The 25352-nt window shown below is 40.3% G+C and overlaps 1 protein-coding gene across 1 annotated transcript in view; it reads right to left on the bottom strand.

Moving 5' to 3' along the window:
• Positions 1 to 25352, bottom strand: part of ryr2a (ryanodine receptor 2a (cardiac)) — a 183409-nt gene that overhangs the window by 90896 nt on the left and 67161 nt on the right. Inside the window, exons 3-24 of the mRNA XM_022208750.2 lie at positions 22984 to 23088; positions 20981 to 21055; positions 20640 to 20718; positions 19394 to 19506; positions 17412 to 17511; positions 17044 to 17140; positions 15745 to 15819; positions 13714 to 13870; positions 13289 to 13453; positions 12616 to 12737; positions 9667 to 9850; positions 8196 to 8331; positions 7809 to 7904; positions 6029 to 6147; positions 4208 to 4341; positions 3826 to 4067; positions 3496 to 3688; positions 2354 to 2558; positions 2031 to 2135; positions 1757 to 1860; positions 1477 to 1560; positions 1125 to 1284 (exon numbers count right to left, since the gene is read on the bottom strand). Of these exons, the coding sequence (XP_022064442.1) occupies positions 1125 to 1284; positions 1477 to 1560; positions 1757 to 1860; positions 2031 to 2135; positions 2354 to 2558; positions 3496 to 3688; positions 3826 to 4067; positions 4208 to 4341; positions 6029 to 6147; positions 7809 to 7904; positions 8196 to 8331; positions 9667 to 9850; positions 12616 to 12737; positions 13289 to 13453; positions 13714 to 13870; positions 15745 to 15819; positions 17044 to 17140; positions 17412 to 17511; positions 19394 to 19506; positions 20640 to 20718; positions 20981 to 21055; positions 22984 to 23088 (2850 nt within the window). The remainder of the gene's footprint in view (positions 1 to 1124; positions 1285 to 1476; positions 1561 to 1756; positions 1861 to 2030; positions 2136 to 2353; positions 2559 to 3495; positions 3689 to 3825; positions 4068 to 4207; positions 4342 to 6028; positions 6148 to 7808; positions 7905 to 8195; positions 8332 to 9666; positions 9851 to 12615; positions 12738 to 13288; positions 13454 to 13713; positions 13871 to 15744; positions 15820 to 17043; positions 17141 to 17411; positions 17512 to 19393; positions 19507 to 20639; positions 20719 to 20980; positions 21056 to 22983; positions 23089 to 25352) is intronic.

Genomic DNA, 25352 nt, shown 5'->3' with positions numbered 1-25352 from the left:
TAACATACATGTGTGAAGATCATGCATACCACTGCAGTCCTGAGTTTTCAATGACTTCTATAATTATTACTCTGCCAAGGAACGCAGCAGTTATGTAACGATGGGCGTACATTTGTCTGTCTGTTTGTTAGCAACATTACTCAAAAACGGATTAATGGATTTGGATGAAATGTTCAGGGAAGATAAAAAATGACACAAGGACCAAGTGATTAGATGTTGGCAGTGATGCAGCTTATAGTCTGGATCCACGGATTTGTTAAAGATTTCTGTACCATTGCGAGAAAGCAGCATGACATCACTGTAACCATGACAACAAGTGAACATTGCATCAGCTACCATGATTGTGATCCTACTACAAATCCACCACTGTGGACTTATGCTTCAGAAATGATACAAGAAACTGTTGATTAAATTGTGGGGGTGTTTCTTCTCGTCACCTGCTACATAGTATTTAGGTCACACGATTCGGTATCCGTACATAACAAACATGCATAACACACGCCTGTGCTCAGCGCAAGGTCATTTTTTATTAAAGATTTCCTCCATCGGAAATGATAGGACGACTGAGCAGCCTTGGTGGAGTACTGCACTTTGAGCGCTTTTCTTGCTAGTTTTCTGTGACAAATCTTTGAAACACATTCATCTTTGGAACAAAAACAAACATGCATTTTGGTTCTTTCATCAACTTTATTACAGTTCTTCTGAAAATATATGTCAAAAATATAAATACAGTACTGCTAATATTTGGTTAAATGTGTAACTAACTATTCAGCGTGACATCACTTTACTCATAAGGACACATAAATGATCAGTGAAGGTGAGGTTATCATGAAGAGGATCTAACAATTCCTCGACGTGACAGAAAAAATAAACTTTGGAGCAATGAATGAGGATGAATCAGGAACAGCTTATGAAGAAGTGGGAGTATAATGAATTTACAGCTTATCATTAACTAATCACTACTAATTATTCATGAATGTAGTATTTCCCCTTCAGTCCTGTACTAACTAATCCTGGATTAAGCACTTACAAACAGCTAAGACATCAGCCCCGCTTCACTCCTCACTCATTCTTTGTGTGTCACACTGCAAAATGTTACTTTCAGGTATAATTTCAACTCAAACCTGTTGGATGCCATAGGTCCAGCCCTGGCGGATGCGGTCTCTTGCCCAGACATTGTGTGCATTCTCAGCCAGTTTGTCCACCATAGCTTCCTGGGTGGAGGTCAGTTTGATGTGACTCAGGTCCAGAGGAGCAGGTTTATAACCACTGGACAGCTCATAGCTGCACACACAGAGTTGAAGCACTGTACTGTTAGCTAAAACTGCTAAACAATCTTTTTGTGCCTATGTGGTTTTCATTTGGTGTAACATGTCAGCAGTAGTCTCTGTTGCTCATTTAGCGTTTTCTGATAAATTGTCTCATGAAAGGTCCCAAAGTGGACTGTTGATCATAGAAGTATCAGAGGTGACTTACGTTGGTGACAGGTTCATGCTCTTCACTTTCTCTACAGCATGTTCATCTGCTAGGCCAACATGGCACCCCAGAGCCAGGAGAGTTCTGTAAAACACATAAACCCAAAAACATCAAATTAACTTACTACAGTGTGCAGATGTTTGATATTGATACCATCACTGAGAGTCCTGCAAAGTCAGGCGGAAATAACTGAGTTTGATTTAGTAGAGTAACACTATTTGTCACCACGGCTAAAGGTATTCAATCTAATGTCACATCCTATGCTGCTCAACACATTTACTTGAGAGTCTCCAGAGACATCTGTAGGTTGTAGCTCCGCTCCTGTTCAGGAAGCTTGGAGAACTCCACCAGACAGGGGTGCTGTCGCTTGTTGTCATCTCGCACCTGAAACACACAAACATGAATAAAAACAAAGGTTAGATCAGTGCAATATTTGTGATCTGTACCATATGAGGTAGCATGCAGCCCTTTCTGCAACAGCTTTGTGAAGTGGGTATATAAATGTGCTCAGAAAATGAACAAAGAACTTTACTGTCTACTTGACGAATACTCACTGCACCATAGGTCCAGCCCAGCTCTATTTTGTTCATCACCCACAGCTCGTGGATGTTCTCTGCAAGTTTTTCCCTGATCCTTTCCAAGTGGGGAGGAAGAACAATCTAAACAAACAGAAAAACTATTAATATAAGTGACTTTGGGCATCACTTTTTAGTTGCTTCAGTGTGGCTCTGCCTTACTGGTTTTGATTGAAAAAAAGCATACATTTAAGGACATGTAACTAAAAAGAACTTGCAATAAAGTCTGTCAAATAAAGAAAGTACGAAAGGAGTACGTTGCGTTCATTGATGAATAAAAACAACCCTGACAGTGCCTGTACCTGGCTGGTGTCCACCGGTGTCGGGGTAAACGCTGCCTGGCTCATTGTGACGGTGGGCCCCAGTAAATCTCTGTTTGCAGTTTGGTCCTGACCGCCCTCCAGCTTCAGCTTCTCTCTGGGTAACACCGCCTCACAGCAAGGAGCATAACCTGGAGGAGGGAGGAATTTGAACTCCCCATGACGGCCCCCAAGCAGGAAACGTACCCTGTCATAGAGGACAGATATGAAGAAATGAAAATGTACTAATATGTTCAAAAATATGAAAAACACTATGTACAATAGCTTTATAAGGAGAAAATGTATTTCAATATCAAAAAATATATATAAACCGAACTGTTTTAGAAGACCAAAAAATGACAACTAAGAAAAAAGTGAGATAACTGATTACAACAGCAGTTTTATTTCTTTTTATTATTTTTTCCTTTTTTAGCATTTATGGGCCTGAGATACGTCAGATTTGCATTTATTTTTAAATTCCGTAGAAATATTTGTAGAACAATCAGCCTTTTATGTATAATCAATTTAAAAACTTTGTTGAATTTTCCTTCAAGATTTAAATTTTTCAATGTTTTCGGGCTTGAGATACGTCACATTTGCAATTTTCTTAAAATTACAAAGTAATATTAGTAGAAAAAAAGTATTTTTTTAATGTACATTCAGCTTAAAAAGTTGTTTTTATTTTTCAGCTTTCTTTGTCTCAAATCGTTCAGACCCAGTGTTCAGGCATGAGATGCATCACATTTGCACATTTCTTGTTAAATTATGTAGAAATATTAGTAGAAACAACCTATTTATTTATGTATAATTAACGCAACCCTGCAAAACACAAATATAGAAAAAAATTGCAAATATAAATATATGTCATAAATAAAAATTGAAAAAATAAAACAACGTATTTTTGCTACAGTGGGTTTTACGGGGTTAAAGGAAGGATAGCGTCATTCTCCTCTTCAGAGAAATATTCAATAAACACTCAAATTAATTTTACATCTGGTCAGTCACTCAGAGAAGTAGAGACAGACTGACTTTTCACTTTTTTATGGATTTGATCATCACTCAAAATATAGTTGTGGGGGAATTCAAGGGGAACAGACAACAACTCCACAGTTATGTTCTATGAAACTTTTCAGCAAAGCACTGACTTGACTCCGGCAGAGAAACTGGCCACAGGAAAGAAGAGGCCATCAGAGTTGAAGTTCTCAAACATGCCCTGAACTGGCTGGCCGTTGATCCTGAAGGAGATACTGGGTACACTGAGGTCCAGGCAGCAGCTCACCACATCCTCTGCTCGCAGAAGATGCTGATTGGGTGAGCTAACAGTCCTTGCAATGCAGCCTATGCAGGGTTGGAGTGGGGACAGAGTTTATTTTAGCTTGGGCTGAACATCTGCAACATGTAAACATCTGAATTCTGGAACAATCTGCCGTAATGCTTAAATACATAGTGTGCATACAGGACACGCATCGTCTCACCTGACCAAAGATGGAGTCCATCAAAGCCGTAGGAGTATAGATCATCACCGACCCCATTGCCTCCCCAACCCTCCCCTCCACTGGGGTAGGGTGCGTAGCCACTGGTATTGGCCCAGCCCACCCTAAGGTGAGTTGCCTCTGCTGTGACAAATGGTATTGCCTGATCCACGATCAGCTCATAGTACCACTTCCTGTACTGAGCAGAACCATCACTGACACCCAGGAAGATGTTGGGACGCATGCTGTTGGGAGACGTGAAGCAGGGTGGATTACGTAAACATAACAACATAGTTACTCTGACATCCACATGAAGGTAGTACTGCATCCAAGACTCTGAGCATCACAGGAGGTCTTCTACTATTGTGTATTTGTGTGTGTATACCTGCTTACGTGGTTGATCAGCCGGGTCTGCAGTAAAAGATCTCTTCCTGGCAGCAGGTTGTCACAGATAAGGTGCTGGTTAGAGCGCACTGCCACGCCGTGACACACACACAGTGAACACAACACGTCTAGAACCTAGACAGCATGCACAAACCAGAGAGGATGTCGTAGTTATAGCATAAACACACACATGCAAACAGAGTGACATATACACTTAACTGCAGGCTTCCTGATAAATTGTTTTAATAGGGCAGACTACAGCTTCGTGTCACAAGAGGTTTACTTTGCCTTGAGAAATAACTCTTGCTTATCACACCGTGCTCAGTGAGTGCCCTCCAGGAACTGAGAACTATATACTCTACCAAAGGGATTTAAAACAAAGACAGATTGAGATGTGTGCTTGTTCAACCTGCAACACAGCCTTAGCTGCCTCGAGATCTGCCTGCAGATTCCTGTAGGCCTCGTTACACACAAACATCCATGTGGACCATTTGCACAGAGTTTTGAATCTGATTCCAAGGCGTAAAATGGAAGCTTATGCGTGTGGGAGAAACTTGTTATAGACACAATCCGCCACAAGATTAAACATTAAAACCATCGACAGGTGATGTGAAAAGCATTAATTATCTCATTATGATTGCACCTGTCAAACAGGAGGATACATTAGGCAGCTATGCAGTGGTTAGCATTGACCAAAAGTCCATGAACGAACACCTTGTGAAGTAGCAACAGGATCACAGGTGCTCCAGGGTGTGTGGAGCTGAAGCTGGCCTGGGTGGTCTGATCACACAAAAGAGCCACTGCAGCACAAATTACTGAAAACCTAATGCTGTGTATGAAGGGTGTCAGAACACACTGTGCATTACAGCTCACTACCTATGAGGCTGCACAGCTGAGGAGCAGACAGCCCATGCTTCTAGAAGTACCTACAACGTTCATATGAGGTCAGCGCTGTTAGTGCATCCTATGGACAGCTGGGCGTGTGCATCAGTTACCAGTAGAAGATATGGTGGCAGGATGTACCATAAGAAGCAGGCAAGATAGTGGAGGCAGTGTGGACAAAGTTCTTGTGGGACATTTCAGGTCCTGCATTCATGTGTATGAAAACTGAGCATCGTTGTCAACCACATACATCCCTTCATGGCAGAGGTATTACCTGATGGCTGTGTTCTCTTTCAGTAGAATAATGCCTCCTTCCCCACTGTAAAATTGTTCAAGAATTGTTTGAGGAGCAAAACAAAGAGGTCTAGGTGAAGATTTGGAAACCAAATTTCCAATCCAATTGAGTATCTGTAGGCTAAGCAGGAAAAACAATCCGATCAGTGGAGGTCCCACCTCACAACATTCAGGAATTAAAGGATCTACTGCTAACATGTTGGTGTCTGAAACCACAGAGTACGCCTAGTGGTCCTGTGTCCATGGCCGACAGATCAAAGCTGTTTTGATAGCATAAAGAGGAACTACACAATATTAGACAAGTGGCTTCAATGCTGTGGTTGATCAGTGTGCATAAGGACTCCCCACAAACTCCTGATCTCAATATTCTTACCTAAAGAGACAGTAGATACTGACGAAGCCTAAACCAACAGGAGGACTATGCAAAGTTATCCAGAGTGCTTGGAATAACTTTGTTCCCAAGCAGGTTGAAAAACTGCAGGTGTACTGAACAGAAGTGCTGCTTTTTTAAATGTAAAAGGTCGGCACAGAAAACGTTGACCTGATTTAGCCTTTTCTTTTTACACAACATCTACACATTAGTTTTGATTCCTAAATCATTTGAGCAGTAACGAATGTTTGTTTGATTAAAGTCAGTTGCCTGTACCTTGTGATTGCGACCATGCTTGTCCAGCAGAGATATTATAGATCTGATATGTCCCTCTTTGATTATGTTTAGTGCCTCAGGACTCTCCACCAGTACACAGTGAAGCACCTCCAAAATACCTGGAATTTAAAAAAGCACATGAACAAAGTACATACTGTTAATGCAAGATCACACAACTAGGACACATTACTTCATCATCATATTGTAAACTTCAACCATCACAGTCTGCAGTGTAAAATAAGTTGTCATCTGTTTGTGCACTCTTGGCAGTGCAAACCTTTTTATGTGTAGACATATGTGACGTAGCTGTGCAGAGGAACGCAACTCACGATGGTGAGAAAAGCCCGATGGCTTGCAAAGTGGAAATTGTAACTAGATGTGGTAGGATATCCTTGCATATTTTGTGTACACTGCACATGGCATACAAATCTTTTTCTAGTGTGCTATATAGTATGGTATCATGGTTACCACAATACTATGTTAGTGTTGCTGTAGCCTCACCACTTCAAATGAAGAATAGTTTGTAGCTCCACTAACTACAGTTTCAAAGCTGCTTCATGTTTAGAGGAAAGATCAGGCAGCAATGACATTTTGTGAAAGTCAGCAGGTTTTACAACAAGTAAAATTCAGCTTTTGCAACTGAAAAATTTGAAGGACTCTTTGTTTGTTGAGGAAAGAAAAATGTCAGATTTCAGCATTACCATTTCATGATGATCCAGAGATTCCACAGTGGGGGTGGAATCTTCTTTTTTGCATTTGTTTTGGCTCATGTTATCTAAGAATGATGTCACAATGTCTGAGCACTACCCAGCTGCCACTGTTGGGTTCCTAAACAAGGCCTTTAATCCTTTCTGCTCCAGGTTGATATTTAGTGTGGCTAACAAGCTATGATATGCAAAAAGACAATTTCCTCTTGTGGGATCAAAAGAGTACTACTATAAAAAGAGAAAACAGGTTCCACATTTTCAAGTTCCACAATGCTACTTAGGGAGCAACAGTCACAATAGGCGAACAAAGGTTACAAGTTGGATTAGTGGAACAAGTCTCTGTTTAATCAATCAAATCGAGCTAATGAATGTAATTTGAATGCTGTGACAAAGGAAGAATACAACTGAAGAAAGTCTGACCTTCACACAAATGTGTCATGGTTTATTTCCTCCCTCTCCTGTCTCTTGTTTGTCTCTCTTACTCTCTCTGAGGAAGACCCTCACTACATCGGTCCCCAACTCTTCATTTGAGTCTCATCCTGATCTTTCAGTTGCTAATGTGGCACTAATACCAGGCCAGCTGTCTCAGCTTCAGTTTGTCTGCATGAATTGTGCATGTATTCTAGTTGAGGAAATCCGTTGTCTCTTTGGTTCATACTCCACTCTGACAAAACCCAGCTTTGATCCACACTGCCTGAGTCTTAGTGCCACGCCACCAGCACAAATTCCACATTAGCCTGCTCAGCTCACTCTGCAGAAATCAGCCACATCGCTTCCTCAAACCCTCCCAGCCTGTCTGCTCACCATCAAGTCCAAGCAACTCTGAACTCACTCCTCCGGACGTTCAACATTATTGTTCTAATGAGCTCATTAAGTTGTTCTCTGGTCTGAACTTCCTTGTTCTTAAACGAAGGAGTTAAGATGGACATTGAAACTAACCTTCTTGTCCTCAAACTTTGATGTATTTTCAAGTTTACATGATATGACAGCATTTTGATATGGTCTCAAACTTCTGAAGCCCAATGTATGCAGTTGTCCATTATGAGTCTCTTGTTGGAGATGAGCAGACCTACCAGAAGAAGCCTCTAGTCGCTCCAATCTGCTTATCAGCCAGTCCAACGAGCCAGAAAACTGTGCACAGTTCTTCCTGTTTCCTCTGATGAGTGCAGCTGGAAGGAAGACAGAGCAAAGAGGTCGATCAGAGGATAAGAGACCAAATCAAGCTATATTATAATGGTGACCCCCACAAAAATATAAAAACATCCTTTTAAACTATTCTCATACATTTTTGGAGATCTCTGTGAGCAGATTGCACAACTTTCTGTATTAATCTCATCATTCAGCTGAGGGATTGATGAAAATATGAGGCCCTAATATGTGGTTTTAGCTAATAGCTAAACAGTGGACATAAAATGTGGGTTATTCATATTTTCTGTGCATGCATGTGTGTATGTGTTTACCCAGTAGCTGGTAGAGGGAGTTGAGGATGGAGCTCCAGGCCTCTCCAGCATCCCTTCCAACTGCCTCAGCAAAATGAGCTGCACTGCTATAGACGTGAAGACGATCAATACATTCCAATACCAGGCTGATCATCCCCTGCAGACACAAAAGTTGTTTGTTTAACTGCTGTAATCAACCGGACTCCTATAATGCTTGTGTTTGTACCGCTCTGCAAAGACACACTAGTCCCTGCAGGAAAGCTAAGAAGAAAGGGAGTCCAGAATCTCCAGGCTGACGAGGCAAACTCTTACAGATAGATAAGACATAATTTTTTCATTCTATGTTTGTTGGACTTCTGTGAGTCATTCAGCCACTACCAACTATGGCACATGGGGCCAAAAAGAAGCCCCTGAAAGCAGTCCCATTCCTTCCTGGACCCTTCGGAGAAGATGCTGGAGGAGAGTTGAAGGAGGAAAAGTGTAAAGCAGACTCTGAGGCCACCCAGGTACACCACAGAATCCCATCCTAAAGGTGAACTGCCCATCCAGAGGGCCTCCACAGAATCTACAATGTGAGCGTTGCACTGAAACCGTGGGACATGGCTGGACAAGCTGGTGTGTCCTAAAGAAATATCCACATTCTCAGCATTGTTCATAAATATGAAGTATGCAATGGAGTGGAGAGATGACAATAGAACATCCTGCCTGTTGCTGTCATTTCATCTACAATGTAACTGTACAATGTGCTGTATTTTTAAATGTAATGCATTCACTTTTTAAACTAGATTTTTAAAAATCAATAAGGAAAAAATGTCTACAAAAGGAAATTAATAATACAAAAAAACAATAAAGAGAGACTTACGGGGAAAGCCTGCTTTCTGCTTCTGTGTGATATTTCAAAGAAAATTATCTATGTACTGTCTAAATTTATTTTTATGAATCTGTTATTTAAACAGCTACAACAGGAGACTGTGCATTACCCCATTAAAAATGTTCTGTTTTATTGGGGAATTGAGAAACTGTAGAATGATTGAAGTCCAAACTGACACGGGGTATTTCAAGTCCCTCTTGTGGCACAAAATCAGTGTCAGTCTCCTAGCTTCACTTCAAAATTTGACATTACCATAACAAATCAGCATTGTGTAATTTACAACAAAATCAGTATTGAAGCATTGTAAATGTATAACATCAAGATACATTTACTAGCAAAATGCGGCAAAACCCTGTCAAAATGGGAAGAAAATTTTAATTTACAACAAACGAAAATGAAATTATATTGGTCAGAGAGTCAAGTTTTGGAAAGCCACACTAATCTCTATTTTGACGACCTTAGATGAACAGCCATGCATGCTCCTGGTGGTCCATAAGTGAGTTAAGATGATGGCATAACAATGTAACTTTACACTTTTTCTTGAGTAATCTTTCATTTGATGCATTGGGAAACAGATTCTGAATAGGAAACGCATATGACCAGCACAACGATGGTCCTCACCTCCTCCTGGAAGAGGTTCTGGCGATTCTTCAGAGCCCTCAGTCGGTTCTGCTTGTCTTCGTGCTCCAGATGATCTCCAGCTGGTTGGAAGTAGCCAATCAGATCCTGCAGACTCAGGCTGACTGAATCTATTGGTAGATCCGAGGTAGAGCTCTTTCCCTTTTTTCTTAGTTTGTCCAGACCCCTGCAGAACACAAATCACCAGCATTAGAATGTGAGAAGAGGAGACCGTGATGACTGACACTTAGAATGTATGTGCAATAGGATTTACTAGAAATAAGATGTTTTATTTCTACAGCATGTCTTTGCTCAGAATTACAATGATTGCAGGGTACGGACGATTACACCAGTTGGTTGAGAAAAGCTTGTCAGTGTGGGAGCTGATCATTTCTGCACACCTCCCTGTTACTTCGCTTCAGGACGGGGATTAAGATTTAGGGTGTCAATTCAAGTGTCTTCTATCTGGGACAAAAAATGGAAGGAGATTTTCGAAAAACACAGATGAAGTGTACAGTGGCCCTAAAAAGTATTTGGACATTTAATCCCAATAAGAATTAATTTAATTGCATGACAAAATATCAAATAAATTGGCATTTATTTAAAAGAAAGTACATAGTTTACTAGGCTAAAATAATAGCACAACAAATATCCAAAGAAAAGTATTTGGACACCCAATGGGGGTTTCATTAAAGATCGCAGTTAAAACTGTGCGTTTTCAGTGATAATGTCTCCAGCAGTTCAATCTGGTAATTCTTACTGAACCATGACGTGATCTTTGCTGTGATTTGTTACCAGTTATTCTTGATTTTACCATTATCTTGCCCAGTTTTCTTCTGGTCTTTATAGGACCGCCTGTGCATTTTCTGCATTTCAACATTAAATTCTGATAAATTTGACTTAAGGCACAAGAATTCATGAAAAAAAAGTGATACCATATCTGTTTAGAGTAATATCAGTTTATTACAAATATAACATGTAAAATAAGAGATTGCATTAAAAATTAATTCACTAAAAAGTGACTACCCTAAGTCATACAATTAGTGAGTGCAGTCATCTGAGTTTAGTGGATGTGTCTCAAGTGATTGTAGTATGAAGACATTTGGAAGGGAAAGTCACTGGTGAGTAAATACTCCTGGCTGTAACTGTAGCATGAAGACAAAACAGCACTCCAAGCAACTCTGGGAAAAGGTCATTTAGAAGACATAAGTCAGCAGAACAGCATCACAGAATATGCCTTGGAGTACAGTTAAATTCCTCATTAAGAGATGGAAGCATACATGTAATTCTGCCGGCAGTAGCCCATCCTCAAAAACTGACTGTGCAAGAAAGATGCACGGGAGCCACCAAAACACGTATGACTCTTCTGAAAGAGTTACAAGCTCAAGCAGCTGACAAGGGAGGCCATGTATACAGCGGTTGTTGCCCAGGTTCCTCACCAGTCAAACCTTTATAGAGGAGTGGCAAAAAATAACCACTGCTGAAAAAAGCTCATACTAAATCTATGCTCAAGTTTGCCAAAAAGCATGTGAGAGACAGCGGGCCTGAACGACTATCGCCCGGTTTCACTCACCCCCATCATCATCATAAAGTGCTTCAAGAGGCAGGTCCTCACTAGTCTCTAAAGCTATCCACCTCCCACACCGGACCCTGTTATATTCACCTACCACCAGGAACAGGAGAGCACTGAGGACGCCATCTCCATGGTGCTTCCCTTCGCCCTGTCCCACCGGATCAACAAACTATTTGGGAATGTTGTTCACCGGTTTCAGCTCAGTATTCAACATCATCATCACTTAAAAATTCGTTGCCAGACTTAGTGAGCTTGGCATCAACTTCCTAACCACAGTTTGTTAGGTCGGTAGAACAAACCTCCTCAACCCTTACAGTAGCATGCCACTGTGCTGCATCTTAAGTCCTCTCCTCTACGTCCTGTTCGCCTCCGACTGCATGCCTGTACAAGGTTTGGACCAGCACTAGAGTCATCCTACAGGGAGGAGGTCTAACAACGTGCAGCGTTTTCAGTAGCCAACAACCTGGCCCTCAGAACTAGCCAGATCACCATCCACATCAAAGGAATGTAAATTATATTAGCCATGGTTCAATGTTAGCCTAAGCAGAATGTAGTTCATCAGATATCAATGAATCTGCTTTGCTCAGTTTGACAATAAATTTACCAAATACCCTTAAGCTGAAAGACTGATCCCTTGTTTTAGAAAATATTTGTTTCGAGTCAAATGTGTTTTCTATGGAGGGCAGCACTGTGTTTTCTGCACACAAACCTTTGAACACATAATACCTCCTGCAACTGAATAACAGCTGCTGGTTGTTTTACTAAAACAGTCACATGGTGTAGAATCATTTCCTTGTAAATATCTGCACTCTCTTTCTACATTGGCGGTCATTTGAATGTTTCTCATTTACCCAAGTTATGTTGGGTTGTTAAAGATGTGAAAGATGCAAATTACCCGCACACATTACTACATTGCAAGTCAGAAAAGCAAGACTATTTTCTAAAACATCAGGCCCATGTTCCTGGTATGACCTGTAGCTTATTCTTGTGAAGTCAGATGACCATTCTTGTGGGACTAACATTTTTTCGGCAAAATTTTGAATCACGGTCCAGATTGCATGCTAAAACCAGCTGTAAATGTTGTTTAGATGCACACAAGATTGCATTTTAGGTGATTGGTCATCTTGTTCCTGCTCGGTCTGACAGCTGCTTGGATTTACTGGGAAGAAACCTCAAGAGCAATGCCTGTTTTTGAAGTGTTACAATGTTTTTTGCAATAAATCCCTGTCAGTTTTCTGATCATTACAGTACTGCTGTTTGTGTTTTATGTAACCTGATACAAACTTCTGCCTCATCCTCTGCTAATTTCTTATTACCACACTTGCTATGCCATCTTTTGGGATCACTGCACTGTGTGGGGTTGGTGTGTGATGATCCACCTGATGAAGAGGTTGAACAGAAAGACAGTGCTCCGGATGACCCTGGCAGTGCGGCTCTCCTCGTGTTGTGACCGAGACAACGTCAGTCCATCATCCATGTGACCCTCATGGTGCATGATGGCCTGAAGTGACACACAAACTCACCTCTTGAATACAAATCAAAAGTTGACCTCTCCTCTTATTATTACCAAATGAATTCAAACATTTTCACATCACAGAGTAAGCAGTGAAACCATTATGTAAAACCTGAGCTGCTTTAAAACAAAGTACAACGGCAGAGGTTTGTTTGTTGGTTGTGTCATCATCTATGACCACAGTAGCTGAGAACTAGCTTACCTGTTTACTAATAGCAGTAGGATCAAGGCAGCTGGGATGATTCTATGAAACTCCTCCTTGAATTGCCCCCAGGAAACAAATGAAGCTGTTCTTTTGTATGTTTTTCTTCCCCCTCATCTGTCAAAACTTCTGTTGAGATGCTGACTGGACAAAGTTTTATTTTTGTCCCATTTAGAGTGCATTCCATCTAATAGGTGCTCTAAATGTCAACACACAGCCTATCTATACACTGTAACTAAAATGTACAGAAATCCGAACATGGACTGTAGCCACAGGACTGGACATGGGTGATTAAAAGCGGTAAAAGATGGAGACATGGCTCAGTGCGTTATGGTACCTTTCTCTGTACTCCACCCATGCGGGCACACTTGGCATCAACAGTCTGGTACGTCAGCCACAGACAGGTGTCAACATGTTGGATGTAACACACAGAGTCGCCATATTTAATGTCAGGAGTGCCCATCCCATCCATCTCCTTCTTCACACCAGGGTCTAACTTTTCCTGAAATAAAAAAAAGGAGGAGGAACACTAAATAAATTACCTCTACACACTGAGCTTTATTACAGAATATCAGTGTATTTTTAAAGATCCCAAATAGACCTTTATGGACATTTAATGCAGTATGATGTTTGGCTTTGTTTAAAATTGTGAAATACTGATTTGCGTCTGTATGTACAACACAAACTTTCCCTGTTAAGACGCTGGAATGTAGGACACTGTAGCTTCCACAGACAGGGCTGTGGCTGTCGTTGACACTGTACCTTGGAGGACCTAAAGCAGAAAGCTGTAGACTTGACATCAGCTTTCTCTTTGTCCATCAGCAGCAGCGACTTGTCTTCTATAAGACTCAGATATTTCCCTGTGGTAACATGCCTCAGTCTGAACGGCTGACCCCAGCGAATGTGACTCCCACTCCACCTAGACATGAACACGGCACAAGTCAGAAGCATGAAAGCTGCATTCTAAATAAAAGCACAGAAATGCGAATATCTATAAATAACAGATTTTGTAAATGGACAGCCCTTCTCCTGCAGCTGTTCCCTCTGCCCGTTCTGTGTCAAATCCCTCCCACCAGACATACATGAGTTTTTAATGACATTTGAGATGCATTCAAAATGCAAAATTCGTTTTTACAAAAGGCAACATTCATTTTGAACCCCCACCTGGGATTCAAACCTTGCCTTTTAAATGAAAGTCCTCCATCTAGTCCTTTACAGGTCCACATCTTGTTTCCACCATCAACTCTGTTGCCGTTTATGCTAACTCGTCTGATTCTTAAAAGACTTGTGAATGGCTGAAATCTCTGGTTACACTCTAAAGCCCTAAATCAGAATCAGGAGTGGGTGCAGACATCGAGTTTCTGCTCAGAACTTTTGAATTTCAATATGTTGAAAGGTCAAAATGGAATATTTGCCCAGTGAAGCCAAAAAATACTGCATCCATCAGCTTTAATTCCCTTTAAACCTACATTATATCGCCCATGGAGCAAATAACAAACTGTAATATACTTGTTAAATTATATTCTTTTAAACTGTATATACAGTACACATTATGTTCATTTACTGTTTGATCAAACTGCCTCAAACTGTCTCAAAATGCCAAAATACAGTGATGTTCTTGTGGAACTCGAATGCTGGTTGGAAATGACTGTTCCTGTTGGGTACTGAATGGTAACAAGAATACAAACACATTACACTAGTTATGAGCTGCGTGCCCCAGTGATGCCTACAACGATATGGTAGGTTTTAGTTTTACAACTTGTAAACTCTGCTCTCTTCCGCCCACCAAACAGCTGACAGAAACAAGGAAAGAATAGCTAAAGAACACAGTGGTGCATTTAGCAGCTAAAGAAGAGCTGGGGACACCAAACCAAAGCACAAGAAGAGGGATTACTGGACTAACATACATGACTATCAGGGAATGTTTCTCCACATCATGATTAACAACACATTACATCAGTGTTGTGTTAATAGTTTGCACAGTTGCGACATGATGAACAAATAAATAATCTATTACAGTTTGCATTGTGTACCGCTAAGGTCTCAATAAAAATAATATAAAATGAGCTGCACAAGGTTGGAAGCCAGAAGGTTTGTAATTGCTTGCTCTAGTGCACAGTAACGTGCCTTCAAGTAAAACAGATGTTCTCTGCAACAGCAGCAAGACTTCAGCCTGTTAAAGGCACTTTTCCAAAACTGCCTTTTTTATTTCAGTCACCAGGGTTAAAAGACATTTATTCAGGGAGATGTTTTCATCAGACACAGGTGCAACTGATAACATGCATCATGGTTGAATGACCTTTATCTGTGAATATACCAAGAATATTGCATAGTCCATGCTTAGTGACTGTCATGGCTGACTGAGACAGACAAATGGTATCATTTAATAAATAAAGCTCAAATACTACTGATGCATTTAAGGGATTTCAGGTTGTGTATTTAGGTTTGTGTGCAGCAAAAATGCTAGTGAAAACAACTATCCCTTTATAATACTGTAAGATACTATGATTGGTTAATTATTGTACTTCAAACTACATTTTATTAATATTTAAAGTAATTACTAAGACTGTCTAGGTGGACACAGAATATAAACAAATATAATCAGAATACTGCACTGAAAAGAGGGGAAATTCAAAATGAAAGTCTGGTTCTCTCAGGAGAAAATAAAAGGACAGATAGTAGCTACTATCTGAAACTGGGATTTAAAGCTTCAGTTTGTTTTTTCTTTAGGACTACCAGATTTCTTTCTTTCTTCTTGGGATCGAGTGTACAGCATGTGTATGTTGTACTCACACCACCCGTAGTGTCTCCAGCCTCCACAAGGACCTGGCATGACTGGACACCGCTCCCCCCTCATAGTGTACTGTCCTGAGGGTAAAAATGATACAATCACATCAAATTGAATATTGTATTTTTTTCCATAAATATCAATGTGCATTTTCAAATGTCAAACAGCGAACGCGGTTGTGTTAAATCTGGCAGCACCTGGAAAACTTGGTATCATGATAAGAACCCCCAACAGTCAGCCATGAAGAAGAGAGTCACTGTCAGAGACACTGTTTAACTACATGGCTGTCTCCTTTGGTAGAAACTTAAAACTATAATTATTAATCATCTCAGCCACAGCACAGTGCTGAGTCTGTAATGGGAATTGCTACGTGGTCTCCCTGTAGGCCATGGTAATTTCCTCACCAGAGAAGCTGTATACTCTGTGTGCTACAACGAGGAAGTCTGAGGAGCTCAGCACAGATCTAAAAAAGCAAACCACTGACTTGACAAAGTCAAGAAAGTCATTTAGAGCCATTTCCAAGCAGCTACAGATCCCAACATTAACTCTGTAAACATAAGCATTTTAGTCAGTATGCATGGTACATTTGTGTCACTACTATGATCAGGAGGAAAACACAAAGCATCACCTGTTGCTAAGAGACCATTGGTCAGGATGGTCAAGAGTCAACCAAGAATCACCGAAAAGCAGCAGTCAGTGTCCACGGTCAAGTGTGCTTGACATAGCCATGGGCCGTTCATGCAGTAAGTAGGATTGAAGAGCCATTATTACTTTCACTGCAAATTTGCAATGGCAATAAAGAAATTCTATTCTGCCTTTCTCAAAAAATGGCACCTTAAAGCCAGACTAAAGTTAGACAACAAAAAGGCCTTTTGGAAGAAAAATCCATGTGATGCTCTGGAGCTCTTTTGCTGCTAGTAGAACTGATGCTTTATACACAGTAAATGGAATTAAGGAAGGAGGAGGATTACCTCCACATTCTAGATAACCGAGTGTTTTCTTGCTGAACATTTTCTTTCCCTAACTTTTGACTGACATGGGCTGGATCACATTTGCATACACACAGGTCCACAACTACTGACCAGTGTAATACACTGTGTCCACTAATTCTATGGTCAAACAAACATGTAACTGAAAAGAAAAGACCGCCAAGGACAGACCACTGAGGCACATTGCAAGACATTTTCATACACCAAGAAATCAAGATATCCAGTTCAGGCTAATAATTCTAGTCAGCTGAACAGGATCCATTGAAGAGCACTAAGCTATACAACAGTCCAACAGTAATTATCAGCATCCGTTACCTCCTCTGCTCGTCCCCATGCTCCCCAGATGGAACAGTGAGACACTCGTCCATGTGACCGTGAAGCAGACGCAGGACATCCCCTCCAACCAGAAAACCTGCAGATGACAGAGCAGCAAAGCAGAAAAGCATTAAAAAAAATGAATGGAAGGAGAGGCAGGGAGGAGCAGTGAGAGGAGGAGTGAAAAGGACAGGAGAAGGACAGATAGAACAGATGGTGTAACTCAACTGTCTAGAGAAATGGACATAGAAAAGCACCACATAGGTGTTCATGCTACCATGTCTGCAGTTTGTTGCGCTCTCAGTCAGATAATCCAATGAATTAAGCTGTGTGCATTACGTCAAACTGGAAAACTGAGACAGGTGTACCTTGTGCTACTTCACTGCCAGAACAGATGGGAGCCACACTCCACAGTGTCTGCTGGAAGGCTGCGTCTACATGGAGGCTGCCGTTACCATAGGACAGATGCTGCAGGAAAATACACGCGATAGCGGCATTAGAAAACCTATTTACTGACAAACCAATAGCTAACGAAAATACATGCAAAGAATGTTCCTGAATCCCAGTCTCACATTAAGCCTTTGAAAAAAGCAAAAACAGTCTTGTCATTGAGAGAATCAATTTCTGTGTAGCAATCATGATCAATGGCATGGTCTAATGCATACAGAATTTACCTCTGTGGATTAATAAAGTCGGTCTAAGTCTAATTCAGTACATGTGTAGCTGTGAACACACATTTACATACATCTTTAAAGATCATGCATATCATGGCAGTCTTGAGTTTCCAATGACTCCAATACTTCTTCATTTTTATGATGGAATCACTGAAGCACATACATCTTTGCCAGAAAAAAAAAATTGTGCATTTTGGTTATTTATAGATTTATTAAAGGTCTCCTGGAAATACAACTAAAAAAAGCATAGACTATGTGCTTTCAGTATTACACAACAAATCACCTCTCAAAGCTATGCTGGATACTATGAAACCAAGCCTACATTTAGTAACTGTCACAGCAAATATTATCAGTATTTAAGCATTTAAATAGGGCCATTTAGGAAAGTGTAGACGGCTGTGATCGTGCCATCATGAGAACAACAGTTCACATATTTAAGTATCTATGGTATGCATCAAAAATCCAGCAATGAGGTATGAAGAATTACTTTTTTTGTCACAGCAACACATGATTGAATCCCATCATTTCAGCAGGTTTGTCAGTTTCACATTCATGCTGCCAATTTCCACTTTTACCACTTCCCAAAGATGCTCTACTGTTTTTACATCTGGTGACTGGGGAACCCACTGAACTTCTTGTACAGGGTGACACAAAAAAACGGAAACTTTTTAACAATCCCATCAAACCAAGAGTGATGGAAGAAAAATATTTTATTCATACTAATTGAAATCTTAACACGTGCCATTTAAGAAACAATGATGGAATTTTCATTTTTTAAAATTACTTCCTGTAGATGGCGTCCTCCTGTACGAATGCATTCTTGAAGTCTGCTGTTGAGATTCCTCATAATTGACCGCTGCAACATCTCAGATGGGACACTGTGAATTTCATCCTGAATTCTCTGTTTTAACTCGTCCAGAGTTCTTGGTCGAGTCGTGTACCCTTTACTCTTGAGATAGCCCCAGGTAGATTTCAAGAATGCATTCGTACAGGAGGACGCCATCTACAGGAAGTCATTTTTAAAAATGAAAATTCCATCATTGTTTCTTAAATGGCATGTTTTAAGGTTTAAATTACTATGAATAAAATATTTTTCTTCCATCACTCTTGGTTTTATTGGATTGTTAAAAAGTTCCCGTTATTTTGTGTCACCCTGTATTTTCATAAAACCAGTTTGAGATGACTTTTACTTTGTGACATGGTGCATCATCCTGCTGGAAGTAGCCATTAGAAGATGGAAAAGTGTGACCATAAATGGATCCATTTGGTCAGCAACAATACTTAGTCTGGCTTCAGCATTTAAACAAGGACTAACTGGTGTTAAGGGCCCAAAGTGGAAAAAGAAAAACCATCATATCACCAAGAGGACTGGAGACATGAGGCAGACTGGGTCCATGGACCCATAGCTCTGGTGAAGACTCTGATCCTACCATGTGTTTTGGCACAAACAGAGTTTCACCAGACCAGGCTGAGTTTTACAATATTCTGAATTAGCTTTTTTTTAAATTTTATCTGCTCGTTTTAATTTTTGTTATTTGCATTACACATAACATTTATTATTAACACAATTACGAGAAAGAAAGAAAGAAAGAAAGAAAGAAAGAAAGAAAGAAAGAAAGAAAGAAAGATCTAAGTCTTCCTCTTATCACACATTCCCACATACAGCTGCTACTAACCAGATATCTTTCAGATGAGACGCTGACCAGGATGAGATCATCTCCAACTCTAACCTTCTCTCCCTCTGAGCGCTGCTTTGATGCTGGATGGATGGTCCACCAACATGCTTCGCCTACAGACACAAATACGCAAGCCAACAGTAGTGCAGGTGAGAAAACAAAAATGTGTCTGTGAAACAAACTTATGTAATCATCTCTGTGTGTACCACTTTGGTAGCCTAGATTTGTCCTGCAGCTGTTCTGCTTGTACTGAAACTATACTGTTATTTGCATCATTTTCACAGAAGCAGGTCAAGAACAAGAACAGGGCAGACAGTGTCCTTTGCAGCTGCACATTGTTCTGACTTTGTTAAAAAAGTGAGAGCTTTAGTGGTCAAAAAGCAGATCAGGAGTCTGAGACTCTCGCCAAGAGGAAACTGTGCTGAACAGTATTATGACATCAGTCCAAAGCATCAGTCCTTCATTGTTTCTATTCAACAAACAATTAAGACATATTCATAGCAAAGAGCAGCCTGACTTACAAAACTGGAGCAATATGAAGCCATCCCACGAGGCAGATTAGTGCTAATGTAGTCACGCTAACCCAAGCTTCTGTGTGAGCATTATATAATTATTATAATAAAATAAAATAAAATTCTACCGTATATTACCACACTGACAGGATCATACACTAGTTGGTTCACACTCTTCATTCAAGCTATTTATAGTGAGTCTTCTTTCAAAATTTCACCTGACATACTTTGATCTTTGGGGCCTGTAAGTAAAATTAAAGCAGCATTAATATTTTGAAAAGAAAAACGTACCACCAAGCTGATCACTACATGTATCTTTATCATGACATGCTATCAAGTTAATAAATTCTAAAACTTTAGAGGTTACCTACTTTCAAATTCAGAAGGCACAAAGCAGCACTACAATTGATTTGGGTTGTAGTACATCGGACAATGTGAGGGAAATAAAAGAAAGAGGCTGGATCTTGTATTGGTTCCCCGCTAGGTTTTAGCATGTTTTGCAAATATTTACTTAAGTAATAAATGAATAATGTGCAGACAAAGAAGAGTTTGCACCAGATAAAGGGTATGTAAAATGTCTATATATGCAGACCATTTCCACTATTATACAAATTAGAAAAATGTTGTAACAGTTTATGCTTCACACCTATTTGTCTGGGAATTCTTTGGGTTTCAGATCTTTTCTTTATCATGGATCAAAATAGAGTCCCTCTCCAACACTAAATCAAACCCACCTGTGGTGTCTTCCTGCAGTCCCACATCAAAAGCCAGTTTGTCTGTGGAAGACCGGGAGGTGGACAGGCAACACAGGTACTAAACAGAGATGGAAAGATGAGACAATCATTTGATTACGCAGATCTGTCAGTTACAGAACATTTACTGTGAAACTTCTGCACAACAACCTTCAAACTGTTTTAGATTTGTAAACATTTTATAGATGCGTAAAGATTGTGTCATGTCCATTGACCCATAACCTCATTTTCTCAGAAAGGTCTTCAAGACAATCGTGGAGTAGTTGGGTCTTCCATGTGCATTTGGTTTGCATTGGGAAGTGTAAGTGTGTGCGATTATTTACCATTCCACTGTAGGAGTGTCGTAGTAGGACAGCATGTCCGTACAGCAGCGTGCGATGACCTCCACCTTGGGCCGTCTGACAGACAGATGAAGATGAAGCCAAGGACAGAATGGAACATACAGAAATACCATCAGAACCGATGCAGGCAGGAACAAAGTCACTATTATCGATCAAATTGTAAGAAAAATGTTAGCTATAGTTTGCTAATACCACACTTACTTGATGTTATAATTATGATAATCTGACAAAAAAAAATTGGACAATGATTTAGGGATCTACAGTTATTAAAACTGGATCAGGTAACCACTGACAATTCACATTTACAAGTCCTGTCCTGGTGCATCAAATCAAACATTTCTTCCCTTATTTAACTACCTGACCAATAGGTCTCTTCACATCCCAAACAGCTGCTTTTTATCGAATATAAATGATAATACCTGGGTAAAAGTACTGTAAAATTGCAGAAATCCTATTGGTTGCATGCTTCATATACAAGTATTTGCTTATCCAGACCTTGACGTCAAGAGAATTAATAGTTATCAGTTAACAAGGTGTAATGTCATGAGAATGTGTAAAGGTCATGCATTTGTTTTTGATCACTTAGTTTCCTTTGAAGCATAAAAGAGCTGGGACACACAAAAGAGAAATCTACAAATAAAGTGACAAATTACGATTAGGTTATTTGTATATTGTATACACAGATTAGTCAGTCTTGCTACTGTCATGGTTTGTATGTATTCCAGTTATTCCAGAAGTTTTTATGCCACAGGGCAAATCTCCTCTTGACTCTAGCATTTATGGAACTTAGACATCCTTCATCAGGCATGCCAAGACTGATTTTGGAGTCATGGGGAGCAGGATGGAGGACAGAGGAGACGGGACACTAAAATTATTGGAATGAGATGAGCCGTTGAGCTCCTCCCTTGTTTGTCATTGTTTTGGCACTTGCTGTTTCCTTCACCGAAGTATAATATTTTTGTCTCATTAGTTTAACTGGGTTCTCTTAATGTAATTTTGGGCAGTGCAAAACAATATAACTTTAGTTATATGGCATTTTTATTATCCAAAGGCAAACAAAACTACTTGCAGTGCACTACACAGTGTAAAACCACAAAGAACTAAATAGTTACAACAATAAGAGAAAGCAAACTCACAGTGCAAAAACAACAACAAAAAAACCCCAATAAAACCAACGATCAAAAGCACATAGAATAAAAAAAATAAAACTGGTAGTCAGTGTTACCACAGATCTTAGCTCTTCTGGGAATTTGTTCAATGTTTGAGCAGCATAGAAGCTGAAGTCACCTTTACCGTGTTTAGTTTTGACCCTGGGAACTACCAGTGATCTGTAACCAACCAGCCTAAGAGGAGTGCACAGTCCTTACCGGGTCAGGAAATGGGACCCAAACTGTTCAGTGATTTATTGACAAGTGGACTGTTGGAGCGTTTCTGGTGACAACTTTGCAACGGTACTGAGAATAGTTTTAACTGAAATGAAAAAAGAGGTGGTTTTCTCTTCATCCAGAGTAGCGCCACCTACTGCATATTTGGAGGGTGGTAAGCATTTGTTTGATAGGTGGGATGTTACTGAGATACCTGAATGGTCATTATATTGCTTAGAGTGTGATGTCTTGATTACAGTCGAACCAAATCACATCAGTGGCAGTAGCTGGAAGTATGCTCAAAAAACAGATGCTTTTCTGCATCAAAGTGAGCAAAGCACCAGTCTAATAAGTGTGTTAACATTGTGTAATAAACTGATGGAAACTGATCAGTCATCTCCTTTTTACTACTTTGAGGTGGACATTAGTGCCAGCGAGAAAGCAACCCACGAAGAAGAAACAGCTGAAAAAAAGTGATAAGTGATGAGACTCATTCTCTGTTTGTGCCTGTCTGTGTCGACTTTTCCTCCGTCCCATCAGACTGGTAGCTTAGCTCCAAAATGTACAAAGAACCTACTGCACATTCACCTCCACTGTCTTGATGCATTTGTCCATACTCACCCCATCAGCCTTCTCCTCTGTGTTGGCCAGCATCTCCTGCAGGGCTCGTACTGACAGCGACTGCTCCAACACGAAAGTGCAGATGGACAGATCGGGAGGCACATTCTGAAACAAGAACAAGACTTGGATTATTTATAGATGTTTGGGTAAGGGTAAGTAGGTGGCCTTTAAAAAAAACAAAACCTAAAGCAAAATGTGTGAACAGAAGAGAAAAATAAAACAAGGGAAACACGTTTTTATTAATCTTTTATTTAGGGAACATTATTCTGCATACAATCACAATAAGGCCAGCTGGCAGAAAGCAAAATATTTCATTCACATTAGACCGGTTAAAAAAAACCCACATCGATTCAACTTAATATTTTCGAACAAACAACATATTGTTTAGTGTCAAAGCAATTTCATCACATGTATCAGTTTTTTTTTTTGCTTTATTTGACAGGCTAAGTGAAAGAGCGACAAGAAACGGGGGAAGACATGCAGCAAGGGACCGTGAGCGGGAATCAAACCCAGGCCACTGCGTTGGAGACCATCTCCTATACATGGTTCACCCGATTAACCCATTGAGCTATAGGGGTACCCCACACGTATCAGATTTTTATCTGTTACTCCAACCTAATATCCTAATTCTAACATTATTTAACTAAATTACATTTCGATCAATCAAATTTTATTTATAAAGCGCTTTCCAACAGCCAAAAGGAGCACAAGGCGCTTAACAGAGTAAAATAAATAAGTAAAAGCATTTAAGAAACACAGAGTTCTAAAAGAAGCTAAGCGTCAAACACTACACAGAACAAGTGCGTTTTCAGACGACATTTAAAAACACGTAATTCTGAAATAGACTGTAAATGCGATGGAAGAGAGTTCCAAAGCTTAGGGCCAAGAACAGCAAAAGAGCGGTCACCATACTTTTTGTCTTGCCCTGGGGACAACCAAGGAGGTGTGGCTAGAGGAGCGTAGAATCCTGGCACGTTGGTAAATTGCCAACAGCTCTGAGATGTAGGCGGGGGCACGCCCATTTATGGCCATAAACACAAACAACGGGACCTTGTACCGGAGTCTAAAGCGCACCGGAAGCCAGTGGAGCGCTTGAAGGACCCGGGTGATGTGCGAGTATTTTGAGGAGTTGGAGATGAGACGTGCTGTTGCGTTTTGAACCAACTGAAGTTTATGGAGGAGTGAGTGATTAAGTCCAGTGTAAAGGGCATTACAATAATCAATCCTCGAGTGGATGAAAGCGTGAGCAGCCTTTTCCAAATCTGCCCGGAACAGGAGCGGCTTAACCCTGCTCAGGAGCTTCAGTTGGAGAAAGCTCGCCCTCACAACTGAACTGATCTGCTTCTCAAAGTTAAGTCCCTCGTCAAAAATGACATCCAGATTCCTCAGAGCAGAAGCAAATTGTGACGTGGATGAACCCAAATCAGGAGAACTACGGGCTGGGTCAGGACTGAAGAGAATGTAGTCAGTCTTTCCCTCATTTACATTTATTTAAAGCAATTTGATTATGTCCCTGGTACTCAAATTAGGTGTATGAATCTGACTTGATTGGTTACAGTAAGCTGTATTCAATAACAGACATCATTAAATGTTTGTTGGCAAATACAAAATCCTGAAAGTCAGTTCAGAGTCAGTTCTTTTAAATCCACTGTTTACACATGCAGCAGTGGATTCAAGGACACATACATTTAAATCACACAACTGGATTCACAACAGAAGTTATGTGAACTCTGCATTGAAGCAATTCATCCACAAAACATAAAATATCAAACATGCATTGCACATTTTATATGCAAACAACAAAACAATACGACCACTAAAATAAACCACACTGTTTATTTCTAACCATATTTTCATATTGGCTTTACAAATGAAGAAAAATATAAATTAATAAATAATATAAAAGGATGATCCCGTGTAGTTCTGGGATTATCCTTGATACTTCTGATGATCAGAGATGCTGCATGAGGTGAGATCTCACGTGGAGCTCCAGACCAAGGGTGACTGATTGTTGTTTTTCTTTCTTACACTTGAATGATTGCACCAGCTGCTGTCACCTTCTCACCAAGTTGCTTGCCGATGGTCTTGCAGCCCTTTCCAGCCTTGTAAGGCTCGACAGTCGTTTATTGGACATCTCAGATCAGGGCTTTGGTTTTGCCCGTGGTGGTGAAGTTGAAGAGGCAATGTACATGTAATAAGTTCAGATTATTAGTTTCTAAAGCACAGCGGGCTCATGTGTGTGTCTGCTGGCCACATAACCGACCTGTGGGAGCCAGAATTCTTGCTGGTAGAAAGGGGATCAAATACTTAGTTTCATTGATCACCTGGAAATTAATCTACAACTGTTAGATAATGTGACTTTTCTATAG

Source organism: Acanthochromis polyacanthus, chromosome 19 (assembly GCF_021347895.1).
Source record: "Acanthochromis polyacanthus isolate Apoly-LR-REF ecotype Palm Island chromosome 19, KAUST_Apoly_ChrSc, whole genome shotgun sequence".
NCBI classification, from domain to species: Eukaryota; Metazoa; Chordata; class Actinopteri; family Pomacentridae; genus Acanthochromis; species Acanthochromis polyacanthus.
The sequence above is the reverse complement of the archived record's forward strand: the minus strand, read 5'-3'. Positions and strand labels throughout refer to the sequence as shown.